The 22,825-nt window shown below is 49.5% G+C and overlaps 1 protein-coding gene across 3 annotated transcripts in view; it reads right to left on the minus strand.

Moving 5' to 3' along the window:
• The window catches only part of LOC122375741 (CUB and sushi domain-containing protein 3-like), a 46,056-nt gene extending 25,107 nt beyond the window's left edge, over positions 1–20,949 (minus strand). The window contains exons 1-2 of one of the 3 annotated variants that reach the window (XM_043355238.1): positions 20,507–20,949; positions 12,778–12,957 (exon numbers count right to left, since the gene is read on the minus strand). In XM_043355238.1, coding sequence (XP_043211173.1) covers positions 12,778–12,957; positions 20,507–20,567 — 241 coding nt within the window. In that variant the 5' untranslated portion in view covers positions 20,568–20,949. The remainder of the gene's footprint in view (positions 1–12,777; positions 12,958–20,506) is intronic. The other 2 variants (XM_043355244.1, XM_043355251.1) reach the window with 2 other exon arrangements.
• Between the last annotated feature and the right edge of the window lie 1,876 nt (positions 20,950–22,825).

Consider the following 22,825-nt stretch of genomic DNA (forward strand, 5'->3'; position numbering starts at 1 on the left):
GCTCCGAGATACTGGTGTGGGGCCCTCGGAGGTGTCGGTGTGGGTCATTCAGATGTACCTATAGAGCCTTGAGATGCACAGGTGTGGTGGCCCACAGAGGCGCCGGTGTGGGGCCCCCAGAGCTACCGATATAGGGCCCTGAGAGACACTAGTACCTATGACTCTCAAAGGCGCCGCTGTGTGGCGCTCATAAACACTGGTGTGGAGCCATCACAGGCGGGTGAAGCCGTTAGAGGCCGGAAAGGGCCCTTAAATGCCTACAAGGAGCCTTCAGAAGCCGGCGTGGCACCCTTATGGGGATAAGCGTGCCTACTTAGGAGCCCTTGAGGTGCTCTCATGAGCTCTGTGGGGCCCTACCGAGCCGAAATATGACCACGGCCAGTCGCCGCCGCATGGGTCTTAGGACCATCATTCTCACTAGGGGCCTCATCTGCCTAGTTTGAATAGAAGGGCCTCTCAGACCATCAGTCTCATGGGCCTCCTCTAGCTAGTATAAATAGAAGGGCCTGTTAGACCATCAATCCGAGGGGCCTCCTCTGGTTAGTATAAATAGAAGAGCCTCTCAGACCATTAATCTCAGGGGGCTTCTGTGGACAGTATAAATAAAAGGGCCTCTCAGACCATCAGTCTCGGGGGCCTCCCTAGAAAAGTGTAAATGTGGATAGAGGGCCCTCAGATTCATTAGGAGTGGACCTCTCTGACTATCAGTCTCAGGGGCCTCTTGTGGCCAGTATGAATATAAGAGCCTCTCAGACCATCGGTCTCAGGGGCCTCTTCTGACTAGTGTGGATAGAGGGCCCTCCCAGACCACCGGTTTCAGGGGCCTCCAGTGGCCAGTTATATGAACAGAAGGGCCTCACAGCCATTAGCCTCGGGGGCCTCTTCCGACTGGTGTGAATATGAGGGCCTCTCATACCATCAGTCTCAGGGGCCTCTTCTGCCTAGTGTGAATATAAGGGCTTCCCAGGCCATCAGTCTCAGGGGACTCTTCTGACTGGTGCCGGATTGAGGGACCTCCCAGACCGAAAGTTTTGGGGGTCTCCTGTGGCCAGTATGAATATAGAAGGGCATGGTGTGTCAAAAGTGGAAATAGCCGCCCGGCCTTAGTTCGCCAGCCTTGTCAATAGATGGCAGTACCACAATATGGACAGCGGATCGTGCAATTGACGTCAAATTTTCGTTATCTGCTAAGAATTGAATGGCGAATCTTTTCATGCAAGAATCAAGTAAATCGGTCCACAACTTTTCTAGCAACAGAGATATGAAGTCAAACACCCTGCCAGAGCGGCGGCGCGGCGGCCGGCGGCGGCCGCTACGCGCCGCCTGGGAGACTGGCGGCGCTAAACGGTTCCGACTTGGCACTGCACTAAAACCTGTTAACTGCTTGGAATAGTTATTATAGCAAAATTTTCATTCAAGTGAGGAATAACTAAGGGCAGGAAGTATGTATGCTTGTGTGCGTACTGTGTAAGCCAAGAAACTGCATTAGCAGATACTCGCTAATATTAGATCCAGCCAAGTCCAAACGCATTCCAGGCGATGTGTTTCTGATGGGTCAACAATAATTATCGTTCGAGGGCGGATACAGTTTTAACAATACAAAAAATATTTTTGCACAGCTCTATTCCTTGAAAAATTCTCTTCAACGCCTCATTCCTAGTTAAGCGAATTAGCCCACCCTGGTTGAATAAATAAGGCGATTTCGCCACAAGTTCGCGGAAAACCGACCGAAAACGGCCGCGCTCAACGTTAATTTGGGCATGCAGACTCTTAAAAACTCGCATTGGGCGGGTAGGGTTTCCCATGTATTGGCTCCAAAACACCGTATTCGGCTCCCGAATACGTCCAAGTGACCCGCCTCGTTCCTAGTTAAGCTCTAATTAGATCAAGTGACTCATAAGGAGCGAAAAAGCGACAAAAAGCATGAATTTCCCTATGGCGGCGGGCTGCCGGGTTGCCAGACGGCGCACCGGCTATTTCCACTTTTGACACACCATGGCCTCTCAGTCCATCAGTCTCATGGGCCTCTTCTGCCTGGTGTGATTATAAGGGCCTCTCAGGTTATCAGTCTCAGGGGCCTCCTCTGACTACAGTGTAGATGGATAGGCCTCCCAGACCATCAGTCTCAGGGGCCTCTTCTGACTATTGAGGATAGAGGGACCTCCTCTGACTAGTAAGGGTAGGGGGCCTCGGCTAGATCGCCAGTGTCAGGGGTCTATTCTGACTAGTGTGGATGGAGGGGCCTCCCAGACCACCAGTCTCAGACCTCTGACTAGTGTGGATAGAGGGGCCTCCCAGACCGCCAGTGTCAGGGGCCTCCCCAGACCAGTGTGGATATTGGAGCCTCCTCAGATCCACTAGGGCCTCTCAGGCCATCAGTCTCAGGGGCTTCGACTGACAAGTATGAACAGAGGGCCTCCTTGGATCCATCACGGCCATTTGGAGTCCGTGCGTGGGGATTCGTGGAACTTATTTTTACCGAGTTTGTTTATTCTGGAAGGTGACGACGTCCTCTCAAATCGAAACGAGGGGCCTCGAGTAAAAAGTGGGTGGGCCAAAACACATGGTTGGCCCCCCCCCCCACCTCGAAAAGTGGGTGGGCACTTGCCCACCTGGCCCCCCCTGTTCCTACGCCTATGCAGGAAGATACAAATTCCTGTTGCCTCGTCACAAGTTGCCATGTTGCCATGTAGCCTACATGCTCTCTTCGCATGCGATCGACCTCGCCGCAGCGCTTTATGCCGATAGTTAGAGAGGCTGGGACCGCCGCCAATAACCACGAGAACGGCACTAACCGGTGACACCGATGTGCGTGGGCACGACGAGTGCATAACGAGCCGGGCGCCGCGCGCCGCGCCGGGCGGTCGAGGCGGCTGAGCGGACATCCTAGGAGCGTCCCTGCCGGCCAGTCGGCCAACGGACACGGTCCAAAGGGGGTTGGGGACTGGAATATAGGGAGCCTCCCTTGACCGGCCAGTCGGCCACTGGACACGGTCCAAAGGGGGAGAGGGAGGGGGCGGATGATGGACAGCGGACAGAGGGTAATAGAAGAGGGCGGACAGAGGGTAATATGTGATGTAATAGAAGTATACAGAGGAGGGGGGGGGGGTACTGAGACCCTTTAGATGACCTTGCTGAGAGTGAGGGCCTTTTAGGAACGGGCAGACACACAGAGAGACACACCGAGCACCGAGCCACCATCGGGCCATCTCCGTCAATGAACGGTCCGGTGTAATTAGGAATCCATGAACCGTGAAAGCCGGCGGCGGCGCTCGTTCTTCGGCTGGCCATCGCTCACCGAGCCAGCCGCTATCCTTCATCGGCGCTGTTTTAACGGACCGGGCGGCGCGATAGGTATGTAGCTGGTTATCGGCGCTGGGGAGGTGCCCCGAGGGCCCTGTTGCACACCGCTGGAGCCCGGGCTGGGAAGCCCAGGGGAAGAGTTGGACTGAGGGGAGTTGATGATTGAATCGCTCCCGCCCTACTCCGCAGGGGCAATTAGATGTAATGGGAGTTTAATCTCTTCACGACCCACATCGGGATGCTGATTTGTGAGCTGGTGGCTGACATTGGTTCGGTTATTAGAGACCATGACCTGCAGTCTTTTTCAAGGTGGGTACCGTCGAAATGGCACGTTTTATTCAATGTCATGGTCACCAACAGTTAAGAGAAAAAGGCGACTATTTCATGACAGCTTTTCATGCACGGTGTAAAGATTCAATGAGGCTTGGGACTAGTTAATTCAAAAATAAAAATATAGGAATGCGTGCATTCGCTCTTACTTCAAAAGAAAGCTCCGCATAACCGTAAAAGTTCGCGGTATCGGCCGTAAGCATTGTGGGACCCCAGCTGCCGGGTCCTCGGCGCTAGTTTAGGCCCCAGTCCATCATCTAGAGTTCCGTTTCGACAGTTCGGTGCGCCCGACGACTGACCGCGGTCCGGTGGAGGTTCCGCTTCCTCTGACAGCTTCCAGATGTCACAAATAACGAGACAGCATACCAGGTGAGACGTCATATGTGTGATGTGACGTCATCAATCACCTGGCCACTGAAACTGATGTGAAGTGTTTGGGTTTGACGTGGAGGATGTGAGGTAAATAAATGAGGCAGCTGAGCTGACCACCAAATGGGGCGCGGTGGTGACTGAGCCCTGTTGGGACTAGGGTGTCCCGTTGGGACAGACCATTAGCCCGATCAAGAGTGACACCAATCAGGCGGAAAAGCATAATATCATGTTTAAGACTTATCTACCATTATACAGAAAGGAACAATATTGAGCGACCTCAACACAGCCAAACAAAATTATAAATAGCATGGGGACATTGCAACGACGCACGCAAAAGTGATGCCAGAGCTACGGAGAATGGAAACTGCAAAAATGCACACAACAGAAGCATCAGACCCACTATACGCAAGCGCAATAGGAGCTGCGATGCTAAAAACATTTGAAGCATTTACATAAGTCATCAAGAGTTCACCTGGACAAACAACACGAAAGTAACACCGTTGACCAAAAACATGGTGACTCCGGTTTAACATAAACGTAAACGTAAACGAACGTAGAACATAAACGTAGCACTGACGTCATGGTGACTTAGTACAACTTAGTCACAAAAGAAGCAGCATAAAAGAAACAACAGAGCCAGGGAGACTGCAACTTTGCACATAAATGTAGCCCCGGATTTCCGAGACTGCAACTTTACACACAAAACTACCACCAAAGCTATGGAGACTGCATTGTCGCACAAGAGAGTAGCACTAAATCCCGGGAGACTGCAACTTTGAACGCAAAAGTAGCACCCGAGCCGTGGAGACTGTAACTTTGCTCACTAGTGTTATTCCAGAGCCCTGATGGCTGCAACTTGACACACAAAACTAGCACCAAAGCCGTGGAGACTGCAGCTTCGCACAAAGGAATAACAACAGAGCCATGGAGACTGCGTTCTTACACACAAATGTAACACCAAAGCCAAGGGACTCGTAGCACACTATCAAAGCACTCCCGTCCTAGCCATCATCAGGACAAGCTCATCTGCATATTCCCCCTCACTATCCTCTCCGGGCTGGTGGTCACCCCACCATACAACTGTGGATGAGGTCGGGCTCTCGCCAGAACCCGTTAAAGTCCCCGCTCCAGGGTGACGTGACCGCTTGAGAGGCGGGAGAACTGTCCCATCGGGTAATCCGGTCCAACCGGCTCGCTGTCGGTGCAGGTCCGCACAGCCCAAGGTCTACGCCTATGCTTCGATCCCATAGCTCTACAAAGGCCTTTTTAGGCCGAAAAAGCTCCCCCCCCCCAAAGAAAAGCATAACACGTTAAAAACAATTGCACCTTTTTACAATGTCAGACATAAAGGACGCCTGTGTAATCGCGCAAATAGCAAAATTATAAAAATATAAATAGGTACCTTACTACACGCTCAAAGCCCACCATTGAAAATCCGAAAAACATAACAACTCTTCCTTTTATCAGCTATACTGGGCGATACACAGAGAGATAACGTAAAATATCGAGATCAGTCATTCGGAGCATGGTGTAGACTTTACGACGGATTGGAAATGAAAGGAAGCGAACACAGCAGCTTATAAAGGCTAAACGTCATGCGGGTGACCAAGCAAAACTCACGTTCTTATGAGTACAATCGCGTCCTGTGATCGGTGAAAATCGACAGAGAGTCGTAAAGCCACGGCCCTCTCATGAATAGCTTTACAAGTACGGTCCTTTGTTATAAAACTGCCCTCTCGGCTGTCTGTTTAAAAGTTTCTACAGCCCAAACCACCCAGTCATAAACATCCAATGACCGCTACCTAAAGAAACAACAAGCCATCGGCCTTTTTCTTACATGACTTTAATGCTAGCAAAACGTATGCTTAGTGGGTTTGATCACGTAGGACAGGTATTATACGAGGAATTACATAGAAGACTTTAAGTGTTTGCATGAACATCGGCATATGAATACGAGCACGTTACTTTGAATCACTGTGTTGTTTGTTAATTGAATCTTTAGGGTGTCGCGAGCCGTTGAACTGGAAAAGTACGTTTACCTATTGGTACAAATGTTGTGTAACTGTATAATAGAAAAAAATCATTTTCTCGTAAAATCCTTAGAAACAAAACTCCAGCCGTTTTGAAATACACCTAAAAATCGCATCACTTTTTCATACTAACGATTTTGTATTATCACAATAAGGTGATTTCCTTGCATTCATAATAATGTCTCTCAAAATGATCCTTACAACAATTCAGAAAAACGCTTTTCTAATCGTGTTCGGTCCATGACACTCCAATTTCCAGGATGTTTCCAGGTCTTGTATGGCCGCCATCCAGAAGAGACGTTAAGCTGAGCGGAACCAGGATTCAGGAACTTTCCTTTTCTATTTGAGACGATAATGCATGTTACGACGCTTTGACCCCTCCCACAGCCTATAGATTCACTGTAGAAAGCCGAGATTTACTAGAGAGATGGACAGGAATGAAAGTGGTCAAGGAGATTTGTGGCGGGATGATAACCTCGGTTAAACACCTGTTACGATTACTTCCTACCAGCAAATTTACTCCTACTTCAGTCAAAGCTGACAACCTTTCACAAACCATGCTAGGGTATAGGTATTAGGCATTACTTTTGAATTCGGAGCGGACAATCCAAACAGGAAACAAAGGTGCATGTCAGGCACGACCAAAACACAGCTGTGTAGAGGGAGTCAGGACGGGTCGGGCTTGCACAGAAAGGACCGAGAAGTGGCCCCGGCCGCAGACACGTGGATAGACTTGGCGAACGGTTCGGGACGGACTGCGGCCGGCGGTCGCTGCGTTCCGCCTCAGTGCCTCCACTGCGGCCACTCCGGAGGCAGCGGCGGCGGCGGCGGAGGTTCTCTCCGGATTCGGTCGGTCCCAGAGGCTCGGTCCGGTCCGGTGCTCACTGACAGCGGACAACGGGACCCGCCACGCGCGCTGTATGCGTCGCTACCGCCCCACGCGCGCCGCTATCCGCCGCTGGGTGAGTGAAGTGATCGGGTCGCTGCGCAGCGGGAAGACTTTTCGACACGAGCGGCTTGGGAATGATGCGTACGCACATGCATACATAGTGGTTGAACCAACGACCTACAATCTACACATCAGTAAGCCATTGTAAAAAGGTTATTATACACATTGCTATGGCATTGTACCAAATAAAGATGAATGAATTTTGTAGGCAATCAATCTTTTCAATTATTTTCATAAAAAGAAGCTGTTGAAATGACAGGATCTCAAAAGAGTGTTAAAACCGATAGCTAAGAATATTTAAATAGAAAACGATGGTCTAGAACACTAAAAGAAAGTCTACCAATTACTCCAATGTTCTTCCGACTGTGGTACCCGAGAATGTGATCGGCAGCCCGATAAAATAGGATCAGATGCACTCGTGTCATGTAAACGAGGGAAACGAGATGAAAGGGGACGGGAGGGGGTACGGTCCGGTCCTCACCCCGCTCGGCGAAAACAAGTCCGTTTCGGGGAGCGGTGAGATGAAGAAGGGTCGCACCTGGAATGCGGACGTGGAAGGGGTGACGTGGCGCGGGTCGGCGATTAGGGCCGTATTTGTCGGGCGGACGCAGCGCGGCGCTGTTCTGTCTACCACGGGGAGACTGTCCAGGCCACTGACACCGTCAGATAAAAACACACCGCCGTGCCCAGTGACCGCAGGGTCTCTGCCGCAGCGTGCCCTCTGACCGCAGAGACTAGCCGGAGGTGGAGCCGCGGCCGGAGACCCAGCCTCACGACACGAGAAATATCAATGACCTCCCAGCCAGCCGGGCCTGCCGATCGACCCGTCCGATAACGGACTGGCGGCCTCAGCGGGCCGCAATTAGCCGGCATTCGCTGTCGGAGGCCACGTCCCAAGCGCCACACATCTGGCGCGCCTGTGGAGGGGACCGGTACGCGGCACGCAGAGACCGCAGGCCGCAGATGTGACGGTAGCGGCGAGGAGCGGCGAGGAGCGGCGCCCCGGCGGCGCGGGTAGCGGTGTACGACAGGGAGCGGCTGGCAGCTGCCGCAGACAGCGGCCCGCCGCGCCCGTCCTGTCCCCGGCTGTCGGTGGGTGTAATTATTAACAGCACACTGGTCCCACGGGACTCAGCTCGGCGTCAGGTGGCGAGGAGCTGGACGCTGCACCGGTGAGGTCGGCACCGTGGAACTCGAGCTGAATCGAGAAGGATCCCGACGAGGTGTTATAGTAGAAGTAGAGCCCAGGTATGGTTGCAGTGTAAAAGTATCCAGCTCACTTTGTTATTTTTGCAGTGCCTGCATTTGGGCCATCTGTAGGTAGCGATTATGGATCATGGTTCATAACTCGGTCATATACATTAGGCCCCGTCATATTTTATAAAGTTTTTGGAAGACCAGCCCCCCTGGTGTTTTCCCATTGCCTGTTGGCCCAATAAGAAGTGTGCAAAATTTCAGCTTCCTAGCTCAACGTTTGCGTCTGCCTCAACGGCCTCGAAGTTTGCCTCATAGGCCATAATGGAGACTGCAATGCCGGTGTTAGCTGCATTCTCCCGGCAGCGGCGTTCCTTGGCACAATATCGCCACGGATCAACTGCTGCCCCAGCAAGAGATAAACAAAACTAATCTTTGCCTTCACCCCCCCCCCCCCACACACACACACACACACCTCCCCCTCCTTACCCCCCCCCCCCCGCCCCGATTTTTTGTGCATCGTTTGATTTTCACGCATTGTTCACGATCACTTTCTATTTTTTTCTGAATGCCTAAATGCTGATTGAGACAAATATCACGTCGGTTTAAGATAGTACCAGTAGCGGCGGAACACCTTCAATTAAAGGGGGCACTGCCGACTTTTGGTCCCATTCTTTCTATGCAACGCCGATAGAGCTAATGTTAAAATGCCAAAATCAAAGGGGGGCACGATGCCCCGGTGCCCTCCCCGTTCCGCCGCCTATGGATATTACCTATCTTAAACATGCATGTACCTATCTTAAACATGCATGTGCATATATTAATATCGACTCAATACTGCGGCGACGGCAAACTGATAACTAGGAACGACAGCAGCAGCCAGAGACCAAGACGGCGGGCACGGCACTGGTGACGGTGACGGGCACCGGTGTCACTTACTATGGTCCAGCCTGCGTGTCCGGTGTCGTGGCCTACCTACAGCACGAAGGTTTTCTTGCGCGGCTTTTTGAAAAACTCCTGCAGTGCGGTCTGGGAGTGAACTCCGCAGTTTTCAAAATTCAAGTCATTTCTTTCCATGCATGGCTACATTATATGAGGGCGCCTTCAGGGCCCAAAGGGGCGCCCCAAATTTAAAGGTACAGGACAATGGACTTGAATTGAATGCCCGCGTATGCTGGATACGGCTCTGCTCTGGAGGCTGAGGGGCGCCAGGTTTTTTCTTCAATTGGGCGCCCAATCGCCTGTGATCTTCAAAGGGGCGCCTGTTACGCTTTGCAGATGCGTCCGTGGTATTGGCTAGTGTGCCGAGCGCCCTGATAACGCTATATGTAGGGCGCGCTTTAGCACTATCAATACCCACGACCCGTGCACCTGCGCCCCACACAAATCTCTGACGCAAGCAACATGGTAGTGGATTGCATACCTACTTAACATAAATCCCTGAGGTGCCCTTTCAGATCCCGACATCGTCCCCGTCAGTATTATGTGCGCACCATTCAGAGTATATGATGTGCCCCTTCCGAAAAAAACGTTGCCCCCTCTTGATCACTTGTACGCCATTTAACACCACCGACGTGTCTCTAAAACGTATCAGGCGACCCATTGAAGATCACGGGTGAGTGGGAATCATTGATTCATTATCGCTGGCGTCCATCTCAGAGCATCCGGCGCACCATTAAATATCACTGACGCCGCTCCAGAACATCCGGCGCCCCCATTTAATATTACTGTCACCCCTCAAGAACATCCGGCGCCCCTCTGAACGATGACGCCCATTCCGGGGGGCAGGGCACTTGGCACACTTGTCAACGCCACGGACGAATCTGGAAAGCAAACAGGCGCCCCATTGAAGATCACAGGTGATTGGGCGCCCAATTGAAGAAAAAAACCTGGCGCCCCTCAGCCTCCAGAGCAGAGCCGTATCCAGCATACGCGGGCATTCAATTCAAGTCCATTGTCCTGTACCTTTAAATTTGGGGCGCCCCTTTGGGCCTTGAAGGTGCCCTCAATATAATGTAGCTGCATGGAAAGAAATGACTTGAATTTTGAAAACTGCGGAGTTCACTCCCAGACCGCACTGCAGAGTTTTCCAAAAAGCCGCGCAAGAAAACCTTCGTGCTGTAGGTAGGCCACGACACCGGACACGCAGGCTGGACCATAGTAAGTGACACCGGTGCCCGTCACCGTCACCAGTGCCGTGCCCGCCGTCTTGGTCTCTGGCTGCTGCTGTCGTTCGTAGTTATCAGTTCGCCGTCGCCGCAGTATTGAGTCGATATTAATATATGCACATGCATGTTTAAGATAGGTAAATGCATGTTTAAGATAGGTACTAACTACTATCTTAAACCTACGTGATATTTGTCTCAATCAGCATTGAGGCATTCAGAAAAAAAAAAACAGAAAGTGATCGTGAACAATGCGTGAAAATCAAACGATGCTAAAAAATTGGGGCGGGGGGGGGGGGGTAAGGAGGGGAGGGGTGTGTGTGTGGGGGGGGGGGGTGAAGGCAAAGATTAGTTTTGTTCATCTCTTGCTGGGGCAGCAGTTGATCCGTGGCGATATTGTGCCAAGGAACGCCGCTGCCGGGAGAATGCAGCTAACACCGGTATTGCAGTCTCCATTATGCCCTATGAGGCAAACCTCGAGGCCGTTGAGGCAGACGCAAACGTTGAGCTAAGAAGCTGAAATTTTGCACACTTCTTATTGGGCCAACAGGCAATGGGAAAACACCAGGGTAGCTGGTCTTCCAAAAACTTTATAAAATATGACGGGGCCTAATATACATAATAAACGCCTACGAGTTTCGCAGTGTTTTGGGTTTGGTATCCATTTGATTATGTCATCGCTTCTAATCGACTAAATATGAACATTGGAGAACTGCCATCATTACTTATATAAATATTCAACTATGGTTTCTCTATAGACCGATTCATATCTAGAAATATGATGCCTGTATGAGCCAGCAGAGCACGATTCGATCGAGTTTCTTCGAAGACAGATCCAGACGAGAACAACCAATTAAGACGTTACATCCACCTTTGGATTTCCCGTCCGGCGGCGACAGCCAACCCGTCTTATCTAAGATCGACATCCATCAGAGTAATAGGCAGACGTGTTCATCAGTCTTCATTCATCAAAAAACGCTAGTGGTCGATTTCTCACGGCAACAGTAGGTATCTTCTCCGAAAATTCCGAGACGTCCGAGAAAAATCCGAGAGTTGTGCTGCTGCATAACCATAGCGGGGTGTGGTAATCTTTCCAGAATATTAGTCACTACCCGCATTCCCATGAAACATCAATTGTTAAAAGCAATAAAAGCCCTATTTAGGATGCTTTCCAAATTCCAATAGATTTTTAGAAGCATGAAGAGCCTCCTCACATTAGATTCTAGCATTCTAGCATGGATATCTCATGTTGTGGTGTTATGTGTCGATCCCGCTTTTCGACGCTGCTGTCATGATTCAGGAATCTGTCTTTTCCTTGGGACCCATGACAATGGTGTGTATTGTAATTGCACATTGCAAAATGCACATGTCATTCACCCAAGCACCTACAGTCAGTCATGTGACTTGCTAGGTGAGATGAATATGAAAATCAATGACAGGCTTGAGTGGCTTGCATAACCACATATCATTAGGTTATGACACTGCTATGGGCTGGCCCCAATTTACAGACTAACCATCCGTAACATATAGCCTATCCAGCCGCGGCATAACTTCACCTTATCTTTTGGCCACTTTGGTCTCCGGCTCACACATTCTGACCACAAAGCCACCGAAAGTCCCCGGCCCAAACCTACTGGCGGTCGCCCAGTCGGCTGAGAAAGTGTCCCGCTCCGCCCAGCCGCTCGCAGTTCACACTTGGACTCGAAAGCGACGGTTTAGAAACCGCTCCAACTCGAGCTGGACATCGCCTCACGACAGGGTTGTCGGTCCACCCGGCCGGCCGCGGACGACTCGGCAGAGTGCTCGGAGCGACTCTCGCTCTCCGCCGGCCCGGCGCCGTGACCGTGACGGCTGTGTCCGCCACGTGTCACGCCCCGGAGCGCCGTGACGCGGCAGCTGGACGGCGCTGTGACGGCTGGGCGGTGCTCTAGTCTGATTACACTGTACCGGCGAGTGATCGGCCACACCCACGGAGCCGGCTGCTAGTCTTAGAGCATTGATACCTACCTACTTAAGTGTAAAGAAGGTCGTCTGAGCCGGCAGAATGCGTTGTGGGTTTTCTCGAGAGTGGAGAGGTTCAATGGATGCCGCGTAAGCTAGTTTATATCTGAACTACCTGAATAGGTGGTGCTAACGAGATCATACTCATTGCAATGTGCAACAATGCTGAACATAATATAACAATATAATTATAATGTAAGCATTGTTAATCACAAAGTATTTTAAAATGATTATGTTAAAAATATGCATAAGTTGGTAACGTTTTCTCTCTGCATCTGTCGAGCTTTCTATCCCTTATCGTGCTTGGATCGAGTTTTTATATTGATCCTTCCTTTAATAGCTACTTGCTTATCTCCTACTTACCCATAGATCCTTCACAGTTCACACTATTCACCGCGCCCCATGCGCCCCTCCCTGGCCGATCACCACTCACCGCAGAAGGGTATCCCTGCCGGCGTCCAGGTGCCGTTAGCCTGGCAGACGCGCCGCGCCGGTCCCAGCAACTCGAAGCCGCGGTCACAGCTGTAAGTGGCCGTGGTGCCGGCCTCCACCACTGCAGTGGAGAAGGTGACCGAACTGTGCGCCGGCGAGCCGGGGAAGCCGCAGCCGGCCGCTGCCAACGGGAGACGACCGTCAGGTCACGGAGCAGGCTGGGGCTCACGGGAATGGACACACGAGATGGGATACGCGGAAACACATGTCAAAATATTGTGTACCTAACCGATGCAACATTGCATGAATTATTGTTTTCTTGTTTCGAGCTACACTGAGGTACTCTTTTATACAATATAGGTATTCCTTTCTCAATGTATCCCCGAAAAGCTATTGTACTGAGTTCAGCTCAAATAATTCAGAATAATGCATCCTCAACGAACTCATTGCAGTGATGCGGAGAAAAAAATGAGATCAGTCATATCTGTCCGGAGTTATTGCATAAATTGACGAATTGTATCGGACACTGTACACGATGATATTATGTACGATGTAGAGAAACTACCCAATCCAGCAAGTGTGAAACGTGCCACCTTCCACATTACAATATTGGTTTCGCTTCCTCGACGAGTTATTGATGAAATGGAAAACGTATTCGACGCCGGTAACACCCGACGCATTCTGAGTGAGGTACGGTAAAAGCAGGCCACAAACGGTGTTTGCAACGCTCCATCCGCGGTGACAACAGCACGAGAAAGTGACTGATCGGGGAATCAGACAGGGCAGACATTGAGCCGGAGCGGTGGAGCATAGCTGATTGGAGCACGAGCTCGCAGAAACAAATCAGATGTGAAACGGCGAGAGCCCCCGGGCGCACCGCTGAGTTGTGTGGTGCTGAGAGGAGCGGTATGAGCAGCGGTCAGTGAGGCGTTCAGGGACGGGGCGCGACTGCGGTCCCACAGGAGACCAGGGAGGGGAGCGTGCCGCTGCACGGCCAGAGATAGCGACACCAGATGAGCGTGGGAGCTGCCGCCCAATATTGAGCGGGCCTGTCACCACACAATCGTGCAGCCGAGACGGCGCGGCACAGTTTAAATGCATGAGCAACTATGAAAGCATGGGAACTGAGATGTCAATGTGATGCCTTATTGCAAGTTTAAAAAGCGTTTTGGAGAAGCCGCACGGAGGCGTATGCTCAACTATTCCTATAGCAAAACTTCGTAACTGTTACAGGAAACAGGCATAAACTCAGCAAAAAACCTACAGTAGAAAATGGACCACCTGCACGCAATTCCATGGCCAAGTGCTGCACTTTGCCAAACGACTTCCTAACAACGCAACATCTCACTCCAGCCCGGATCCCAACAGCCATTGTTCTATCCCGTATCTCTACAACCCTGTATCGGGTAAAAGCCTCTCAGCCGCTGTTCACCTTTCGACACGGGCTGCGTGTCTGCCTACTAAAGCCCGAAGACGGCAGGACAGGGCTGGTCATCGCTTGGCCGAGTTTGGACGGATGGCTAGGCACGTGACACGCCACGGTTTAACGGGTCGTTACCATGACAACAATCAACTCAGGACCGGCCCAATCAGGACCGGAAAAAGGGGAAATTCAGGAAATTAATCTCTGTCACGCTTAGGTAGGGATGGATAAAATGACGCGTATAGTTTACATGTGAAAGAGCTTAAGCATTAGTGAGAACAGAGAAGCATCGCTGCTCAATGACCTAACCGGAGAAATTGATATATGTCCCTGCACTACCAAGGAAATATTGACATGGTAGACGCCGTAAACATGTGAGTTACGGGACAAGGGAGGAATCTCGTCCCTCGACAAAAATATTGCTTGTAGCAGAAGAAAGAGAAAAGGAGAGAGTGGTCGGCCGAGGTGATCTCATGCTCAGCAGAGTCGCCTTCTGCCGTGGCTGTTCCGCCCGACCAGACACCGACCGTCGCCGGAACACCGTGCAATTTGGCGATTTGCTTCGAGAGCCCGATGTCGTGAAGCAGAAAGGCGCATAGCCCACTGACCCACAAACCCTGCACAATGGCAGGGCGGCTTTGTTCCGACGACAGCTCGCTAGGCTGGGCCAGAGCGGGTCGTCGTGTCGTCATGAAAAGAAGACCCCGACTACAAAATAACTAAAAAGGGCTCCGATGTATGTGGTTCATGCTTGCTTAGTGGGAGACGGTAAGAGCAGAGAGAAGGAAGAAAGAAAGAAAGAGAGAGAGAGAGAGAGAGAGAGAGAGAGAGAGAGAGAGAGAGAGAGAGGAGAGAGTAACGAGAGAAACAGAGAGAAGAGGGTCATTTTAACTGTTGGGAGTGACACATTGCCTAAACATACTTTACTTGAAATCTACTTAATCACATTCTGCATAACCCCGTCAAACGCAAGGCTCAATTTGAATGCTTTGTTACAGCTTCCGGATGGAATCATCTCATCTTCGGGAGAAACCCGGGCACTGCATGGTCCATTAGCTGCACTGCCATTAAATGTCATTAGAGTACAAACAACAGCAGGCAGGTTAGTCCCCCTTAGACAAGCAGCGGAAGGAAACTTCGCGGACGCTGCGAACAATCACTGCAGTAATACCGTCGTGCAATGGATTCGCGAGAGTCGCTCGTCGCGTACATACGCTGGGCAGTGGACAGTGGACATCGCTGGTCTGTGTGGGAAGCGCCCGGCCGTTTTCGTTATCGTTTCATATTCATACCGGTGAAAGCCCGACTATTAGGTATAGCCGCGCCGATGGGTGGGACGTCCGCCCCGCGCGGAAGGTGCGGCGATGGCCGCTACACTCTCGCCCGCGTTATAAACGCATACTTTCATCCAGATACTGGACCGACAAAGCCCTAGTGATCGTCGGTGTTGGCCGTAACACGCACCACTTTGGTTTTTGTTTGATTGAGCTGTGATTCAACAGCGCATTGTGTGTTTGTGCTTTATAACGCGCCTATAATTTTTTTAGAGTTGCTGATGCTAAGGAAGTTTGTCAACTTTAACTGACATTTGACAATGAGCGGATGACAAATGTTAAATGCATTTAGGGATACTCGTATGTTATAGCTTGATGTTCGCGTAGCAAGACACGCTAATCATGTGAAAGACACGTACACACCTACCAGCAGTCGGGACACCATGTTTGACATTAACATCCACCGGACATAGGCACGAGCAAGATTACGGTACGAGTGCCTATCTCAAAGTATTATTAATTGTCCCTAAATATGTATTTAAATGACTTCTCCCGCCTCGACAATGTTGAAGAAAATCCTTTGAAATCGGAGGCGCCAGATGATAAATAAGGTCATGCAATGCTGAAGCAATGTTGAATATTTATGCACTAGTGCATAAATATTATTTAAACGACTTTGGGTTTATTGACCCCTGGTATAGATTCAGATATGACGTTATCATAGCTGTATATTGTATAGGTAATGGTATTGTTTTATATCACCTTTATAGACCACTGACTTAAATGGATATTGGATGTCTTTGCTGATAGGTATCACAAGAAAATCGTGCACATCGATCAATAGAAAGTTTTTTTTAAACATATTGACGAAATGACCAGTTCTGCCGGTGATGGGATTTAAACAGCCCTACCAATTGCGTATTTTAGCAGGCACGCTCCAAAACTCTGATAATATTTTGTACCGTGCCTTAGGTATGCTCCCTGGTATGAGGAAGTCGGTGACAAATGCATCCGCAAACCATATATCTTCTCAAATAAATTAAGGACAGCTGCTTCGTTTAGAGCAAAATGCCGACCAAGGAACAATGGACACTGGACAGTGTCCTACAACAGTCGGGTGACACGAATATAATCATTGACTATAAAATTACCACCATATCCGAGTCCTATGACGAGTCCTCTGTGATAAGTCAAGTATTTGACCGTGTTTGTATTCGTACTTGACACAAGGAGCACACAGAAATGGATGGTTATATGCTGATGGAATTGCGGCTCCTATTCAGCACATGTGTATAAATGTCCCCCCACCCATAATTTCCCACATTTTCCCCAAGTGTGAGGGGAAGGAAGAGGATGGAAAATTGTATGGTTTTTGTCTTACATTATAAGTTCTTTGTTTTTCATTTACTAACAATGTTATTCTTCCTTTTGTACCGATCCGCTGCACCTGCACAACTATTTTTCAAAGATAGTAAGACTTTATTGACGTATCGGCGGGAAAAATCATTTAAATATCTTTTATGCGACCTTTCCTCGTTGAAATGTATGTTATGTCACGCTCGACTTGTTTAAGCACTCGTTTATAAATGAACTCGTTTCACTCGTTCATTTATAAACTCGTGCTTAAACAAGTCGAGCGAGACATAAAATACATTTAAACGAGGTGAAGGTCGCATAAAGTACTAACTATCGCATTTCGGATCAGACCATAAGGGGTATGGATTGACTTCACGCTGTCTCGTTTAACTAACATTTAAATAAACGTTAGGCTTATCTTCCCGTTAACTTCATTTCCCCGAGCGAGAAAACAGTCAAGTCATTCACTTTACAGTCTTATTATGCGAGTTGCATCTTTACATTGGTAGCGGGTAGGAGTGCAGTCCATGGTAAGCAATGGTCAACGGATCTACGATGTGATCACTGATCACTGTGATCACTAATGGCATTGTCAGAAAGCACCGCTATAAGCACCAGCTGGTCGCCGTGACCGTGGGAAAAATGCGCCGGCCGACTACTCTGGGTCGGCATACCGGAAGCGATGCGCTCCGCCGCGTCCGGATACGGCCAGCTGACGCACACGGTTGTCATGGCAACCATCAGTGCTGACGGCCTTCTGTCTTTGGGCAGTTGTCTTTCCGTGATTAGCATCTTGCGACTTATCCATGCAAGATAATACATTCCTGCTCGGGGCTGGGAAAATTTAATAGTGTCATCGAGTTTTTTAATTGAAAGTACCGAGGGCCGGTAGGCCCGAGGTACTTTCGATTAAAATACGAGGTGACATTATTAAATTTTCCCAGCTCAGGGCAGGAAGCTATTTCCCATACATGCGTACTATAGCCTTGATGCGTACCATTATACACTGAAAACAAAATGACACAAAAAACGACTAAAAACGCACAGGCAGAGCGTGTTAACTAGGCTTTCTTGGGTACCCTGCATCATGCATTTTTTGACCCGTCGCAGACGTGTCAATTTACAAATGTGTTAACCCAGTCGTGTTGTGTCCTAAAACACAATATCATTGTGTCTTCAACACATAAGGCTTGTGTGAATACATTTGCAGAATACAAGGTAAATATGTTACTAAATTTAACACTAATCGCAAGTAAAAGAAGGAAACACGTGGTGATTATGTAGTTTGTTGCCGGGGCGCAGTTGAACGGACTATGGCTTTGGCTGGACAGGCTGACTGCCAAAGCCGGGCCCCGAGTGGAATCGGGCGCTCGGGTGCGGTCAGGGCTGAGTACCCGGCCGGCCGACCCATACGGTTAGGGCGCGGTCAAGGCTGAGCACGCGGGCGGCCGACCCATACGAGGCCGCCGACCCATACGCGATCTGAAGTTGCGCCCGGTCGACCACTTCAGAGCCGAAGGGTGAACGCGTCACGTGGACGGCCCAATCAGAGCGCCAAGTGACGAAGCCCCAAATTGGAGGACTACTGTTCAATACAGTTGTCCAGACAGCCGGGATAAACTTACGGCCACCGATTTTTCAAATATATCCTATATAGACGGAGGAGTTTCTTCCTCCAAGCAGACGTTAATTAGCTATGCTTCAGCTTGCACTTGATGTAATCAGCGCATATTGCTCTAGACAATTTATCATGTATCGACTCCCTCGGCTGTATTGTGCATTTTGACCTTTCTCAAAACACTTTGGCAAATTTTTACAAAAACCCAGCATAAAAGTCGGTGCTCGAAAAACGCCCTCTCTTATCCCCATTTGAAGTTAAGGTTCAGAGGTCGCTCACTGGTGGATGGCACGATGTATTTGTGCAAGGGTACACGTCTACCATATCCGACAACACATGATTTCGATACACTGATGCATTACATTCGTCCAGCGTGCTTGGCACGATAAAATTGTGTCATTATTCTGTTTTATGTGTTATCAAACGTGTCGAAGGTCCCGCCAAGCGTGAAAATACTCAGCCTTATTGTGTTTTGGGTGCGATTAACACATGACTGATGTGTTACCAGTACAGAACATGCCCTCACTGTGTCGATTTGTTTTCAGTGTAGGGAGCGTTGCAAATGTTATGGAGGAACCAAAGCGCTCCAATTCCAATCTTGTTGAGTCTTTCGTGGCTATGGTATGTTGCGAAATAGCGTCAAAGTTTAAGTTTTATATGGTGATGTTTCACTTTATTCATGACAAATAATAAAATCCTTGCATCAAACACAAAGTAGGTATAGGTATCATAAGCCAATCAAATAAAATGGACGATAGATAAAATGAAGTTGTAAGGAGCAAAATGATGTTCTTCAACTTTATGATGTGACGCCATTCATAATGACGTCATATATTTGAGAGGTGCAGGAAAACGTTGAGGGGTGCAGGAAAACGTCGAAAGGTGCAGGAAAACATATTTTCCTGCATGTCTCGGAAACCAATCAGCATTGACTTCTCGTATGTTTCAAAAGTGCAGTATAATGCACGTGCCATTTTAATGCCTGGCTTTCTCGATTTAAACGTGCAATGTTGCATGTATGGGAAAAATGCTGTCGTTCACGCAATGACGGAAAAAGCATCGAAGGTCGTTTTACGAAATTAGGTATGCTCGGTGCGAAATTGCTGTTCCTATTGTCTTTCGTATTTATTGATCTTTAGGTAACTATCGAAGGGACTAGAGCTGTTACCATTAAATTAAAAAAGATGACTTTTGTACGTATACAGATCTTCTCATCTCCATCCCATCTGACCGAATGAGCTACAGTCAGGCTATACCTTTGATAAATTATATTTGACTAAATTGTTTCTACTTTCTTTCATCGCCCATGGGGCTCACCATGTCCACAATAGACGTAACGAGATAATGCACGCCATGGAAGTGCGATAAATAAGGCAACTTTGAGGTGCATGTGATACGATCGTTATCTGCCTGTGTCGGTCGTTAGTTCTGGTCCACCGACTCGATATTCCTATAGTCCCCAGCACACCCAGATGATCTTGACACCACTGCGGCATTAACAGTTAACACAGTTCGTTGTGTAACTAAATAGCCCCAGGGTGCACCCGCCCTGTCATGCAATACTCTTGGGATTCGAGGCTGCAGCCGAAGATAGACTAAGGAGCGGAAATCCCGTGGGGCGTTGAAAACGGTGGAACTCATATTAACGCCTACATATTCTATGTTGCAGCTTCTTACTGGATACCACTTCGTTTGTCATATCAAGCTGTGCGAAATGAATGTCAAGGCCTACCTTTTGTTTTGAACAAGTCAGCTCGGGTGTCAGGTCATTGACTCGCTAAGTCGATTTGATTGGGATTATTGATGACAAGCGTTGGTGACCTGATGTCGTAGACTGATAAACGAGTCGATAGTGGGTGCATTTTTTGTATTCAATGCTTCGTATCTGATTTAGAGCGGCACACTGGTTTGGCTACCTAGTACCTACTTCATTTATCAGTAGAATTGTTTGCAGTTCAATTCGGAATAAAACGATCAAATGAACTTGCAGCAAACCTGTACATAATTTCTGCAATACACGCGGATATAGGAACGTTTGGGCGACGTGACTAGTACTTACCGACTCTCGACGCGGCCAGCAGAAGACACGCCAGCGCCAGCAATCGTGCACGTGACGTCATCCTGCAGCTACTGCGGAACGCCTGCCGTCCACGGCGGGGCTGGTCCTCGGCCGGTCCGGGCAGTCCCACGGGAGGTCAGACAGTCACGAGGACTGGGCCAGACAACCCCACGGGCCTACCAGACAACCGCACGGGCTTGGAAAGCAGCGAGGGGCTGGTGGGGTGTCTTACAGAGTTGCAGACGAACTCCTTCCTCAGGCTCCCCGATCGGAGGATCGACCTCCCGCTGCACTCCCTACCTCGTCACGCAGCTCAGCTTTGATTTGAGCTGGTGTGCGAATACCCGTGGTCCTTTTCCTGGCACCGTCACTCCGAGCCCCTCACACCCACTCGCGCTGGTCCGGTCCGCCGCTTCGACTGCGGTGGCGACGACCTCACTGATGGGCTTCGTCGGATCGGATGGCTGGAGAGCCAGGCAGGCGACCGCAGCGCCGCCCCGCGGGCAGCGCCGCCCCGCGGATCAATTTAGAACTACCCAGACCCTACAGACCGGCGCGGCGGGCGCACTGATGTGGGAATGGAGAGACATTGGTTTTCATGATTCTACGTGGAGATAAGTTAGTTACACGACCAAATTCATTCTCATCTCGTACCGCAGTAACCGGCATTTACAGCGATACGTATGAATCTTTGAGTCGTTTCGGTTTTTCGGACCCAAAATTGCAAACCGATTCACCGAATAGGTATTCAGTATTCAGGCACCTGAGATAATTACCCGCGCAGTGCTGGGGCGCCTGGGGGGGGGGGAAGGGGGCGTTTTCACGCCCTCCCCTAAGGTTTTCCGCGAATATCTCATAAACGGCGGCGCGGAGCCGCTGTTTTTAGTACACAGGTGTTCATTGACATCTTTTCCGCTTAGGTATGCTGTGAAAAATTTCAGACCTGGGTCGTTCAAGGTCAGGTCACCAGGTCACGTCAAGTGACCTAACCTCAGAAAAAGTTCAAAGGCTCGCTATAGCTACACCGACTGAACGATAACTTTGAAACTTTTAGCGATTGATGAAAGTAACAGTATATATAAAATGTACATCTCGGATCTTTTATTTCTGTGACCTAAGGTCAGGTCAACTTTGCGACCTCTCCATTAGGAGTCAATGGTAGAAAATTAAAATGCACCTCTTTTAGTCGAATGTCGTTCTAAGCCTCCTCAAACATCGGTTCATGGGTAAACGTGACACACTGAGTCGGAAAAATTCGCCTGTGACCCCTCTGTGTGCCCCTGCGGTCTTCTCAGGTCATGAAAGATCACCAGCAGTTTTTTACTATCACCTAACTTTTGATAGAGACGTGCTAGAGCGGTGAAAACACGTCAGATGTGTTCAACTCGACGATACGGATCGACTGATATGCAGCATGATCCTTCCCGGTCTGGTCCTGACCTTGACCTGAGGTCAAATTTTCAAAATGACCTTTCGAGGTCAACAAAAAGTTCATTCGACGCGTCCCGACGAGAGGAACACGATGCTGGCAAAAGTAGTGTCGTGGCTCTCTTAACTCAAATGTTATTGCCGAAAAACATTTTTTTTGTAAAAAACTTTTTTTGATAGTTTTTGCCCTCTGGAGGCTAAACCGTTGACCTCAGGTCAAATCTGAGAACAATTACCAGAACGGTCTGTAAAAGGGCTAGAGAATGCGCTTTTCCGCGGCGCCGTAGCTCTATTGGTGACCTCTGGTGACCTGACCTTTGAGCTGACCTTAACCCTCGCCGGCACAGGGGGGGGGGATTGATGCAACCCCCCTAAGGTTTTTCGCGAATAACTCGCGTAACAAGCGGCTGATCGCGACGAAACTTTCAGTACCCTCGCATTGATCAATTTTACACGTTCCCTGAAAATTTCATGACCCTGACCCCAATGACCTTTGACCTGTGACCTCTTTTCCGTGACCATGTTTGGCCGAGGTCGCGATTCGGCGTAAGTCGGCTGGCATTAGCCGCGCGTTTGCAAGCTTTTCGTGGTTTCAAACGTTCAAACATGTGATTTGATGTTGCTCCCATACATTAGGGTGGGTGTCAAGGTCACCTGAAGGTCAGGTCAGGTCATTGACCTTTGGTGACCTCGGGTGACCTCGGTTCACTTTTTCGTGTTTTACATGTTTCTAGGCTAGTTTTTGAAGCTGAATTCGAATTTAGCAACCATTTGAACATTTACGAAGTAGTTTTTGTACCTTCGTAACATGTTACGAAGCTGTCAGAGGCGGTTGACACGTATTACGAATACCCGTCACAACCCCTACCGGTTGACCTGACCTGAACTGAC

The sequence above is a fragment of the Amphibalanus amphitrite genome, unplaced genomic scaffold (assembly GCF_019059575.1).
Source record: "Amphibalanus amphitrite isolate SeventyFive unplaced genomic scaffold, NRLGWU_Aamphi_draft 000041F_arrow, whole genome shotgun sequence".
Lineage (NCBI taxonomy): Eukaryota > Metazoa > Arthropoda > Thecostraca > Balanomorpha > Balanidae > Amphibalanus > Amphibalanus amphitrite.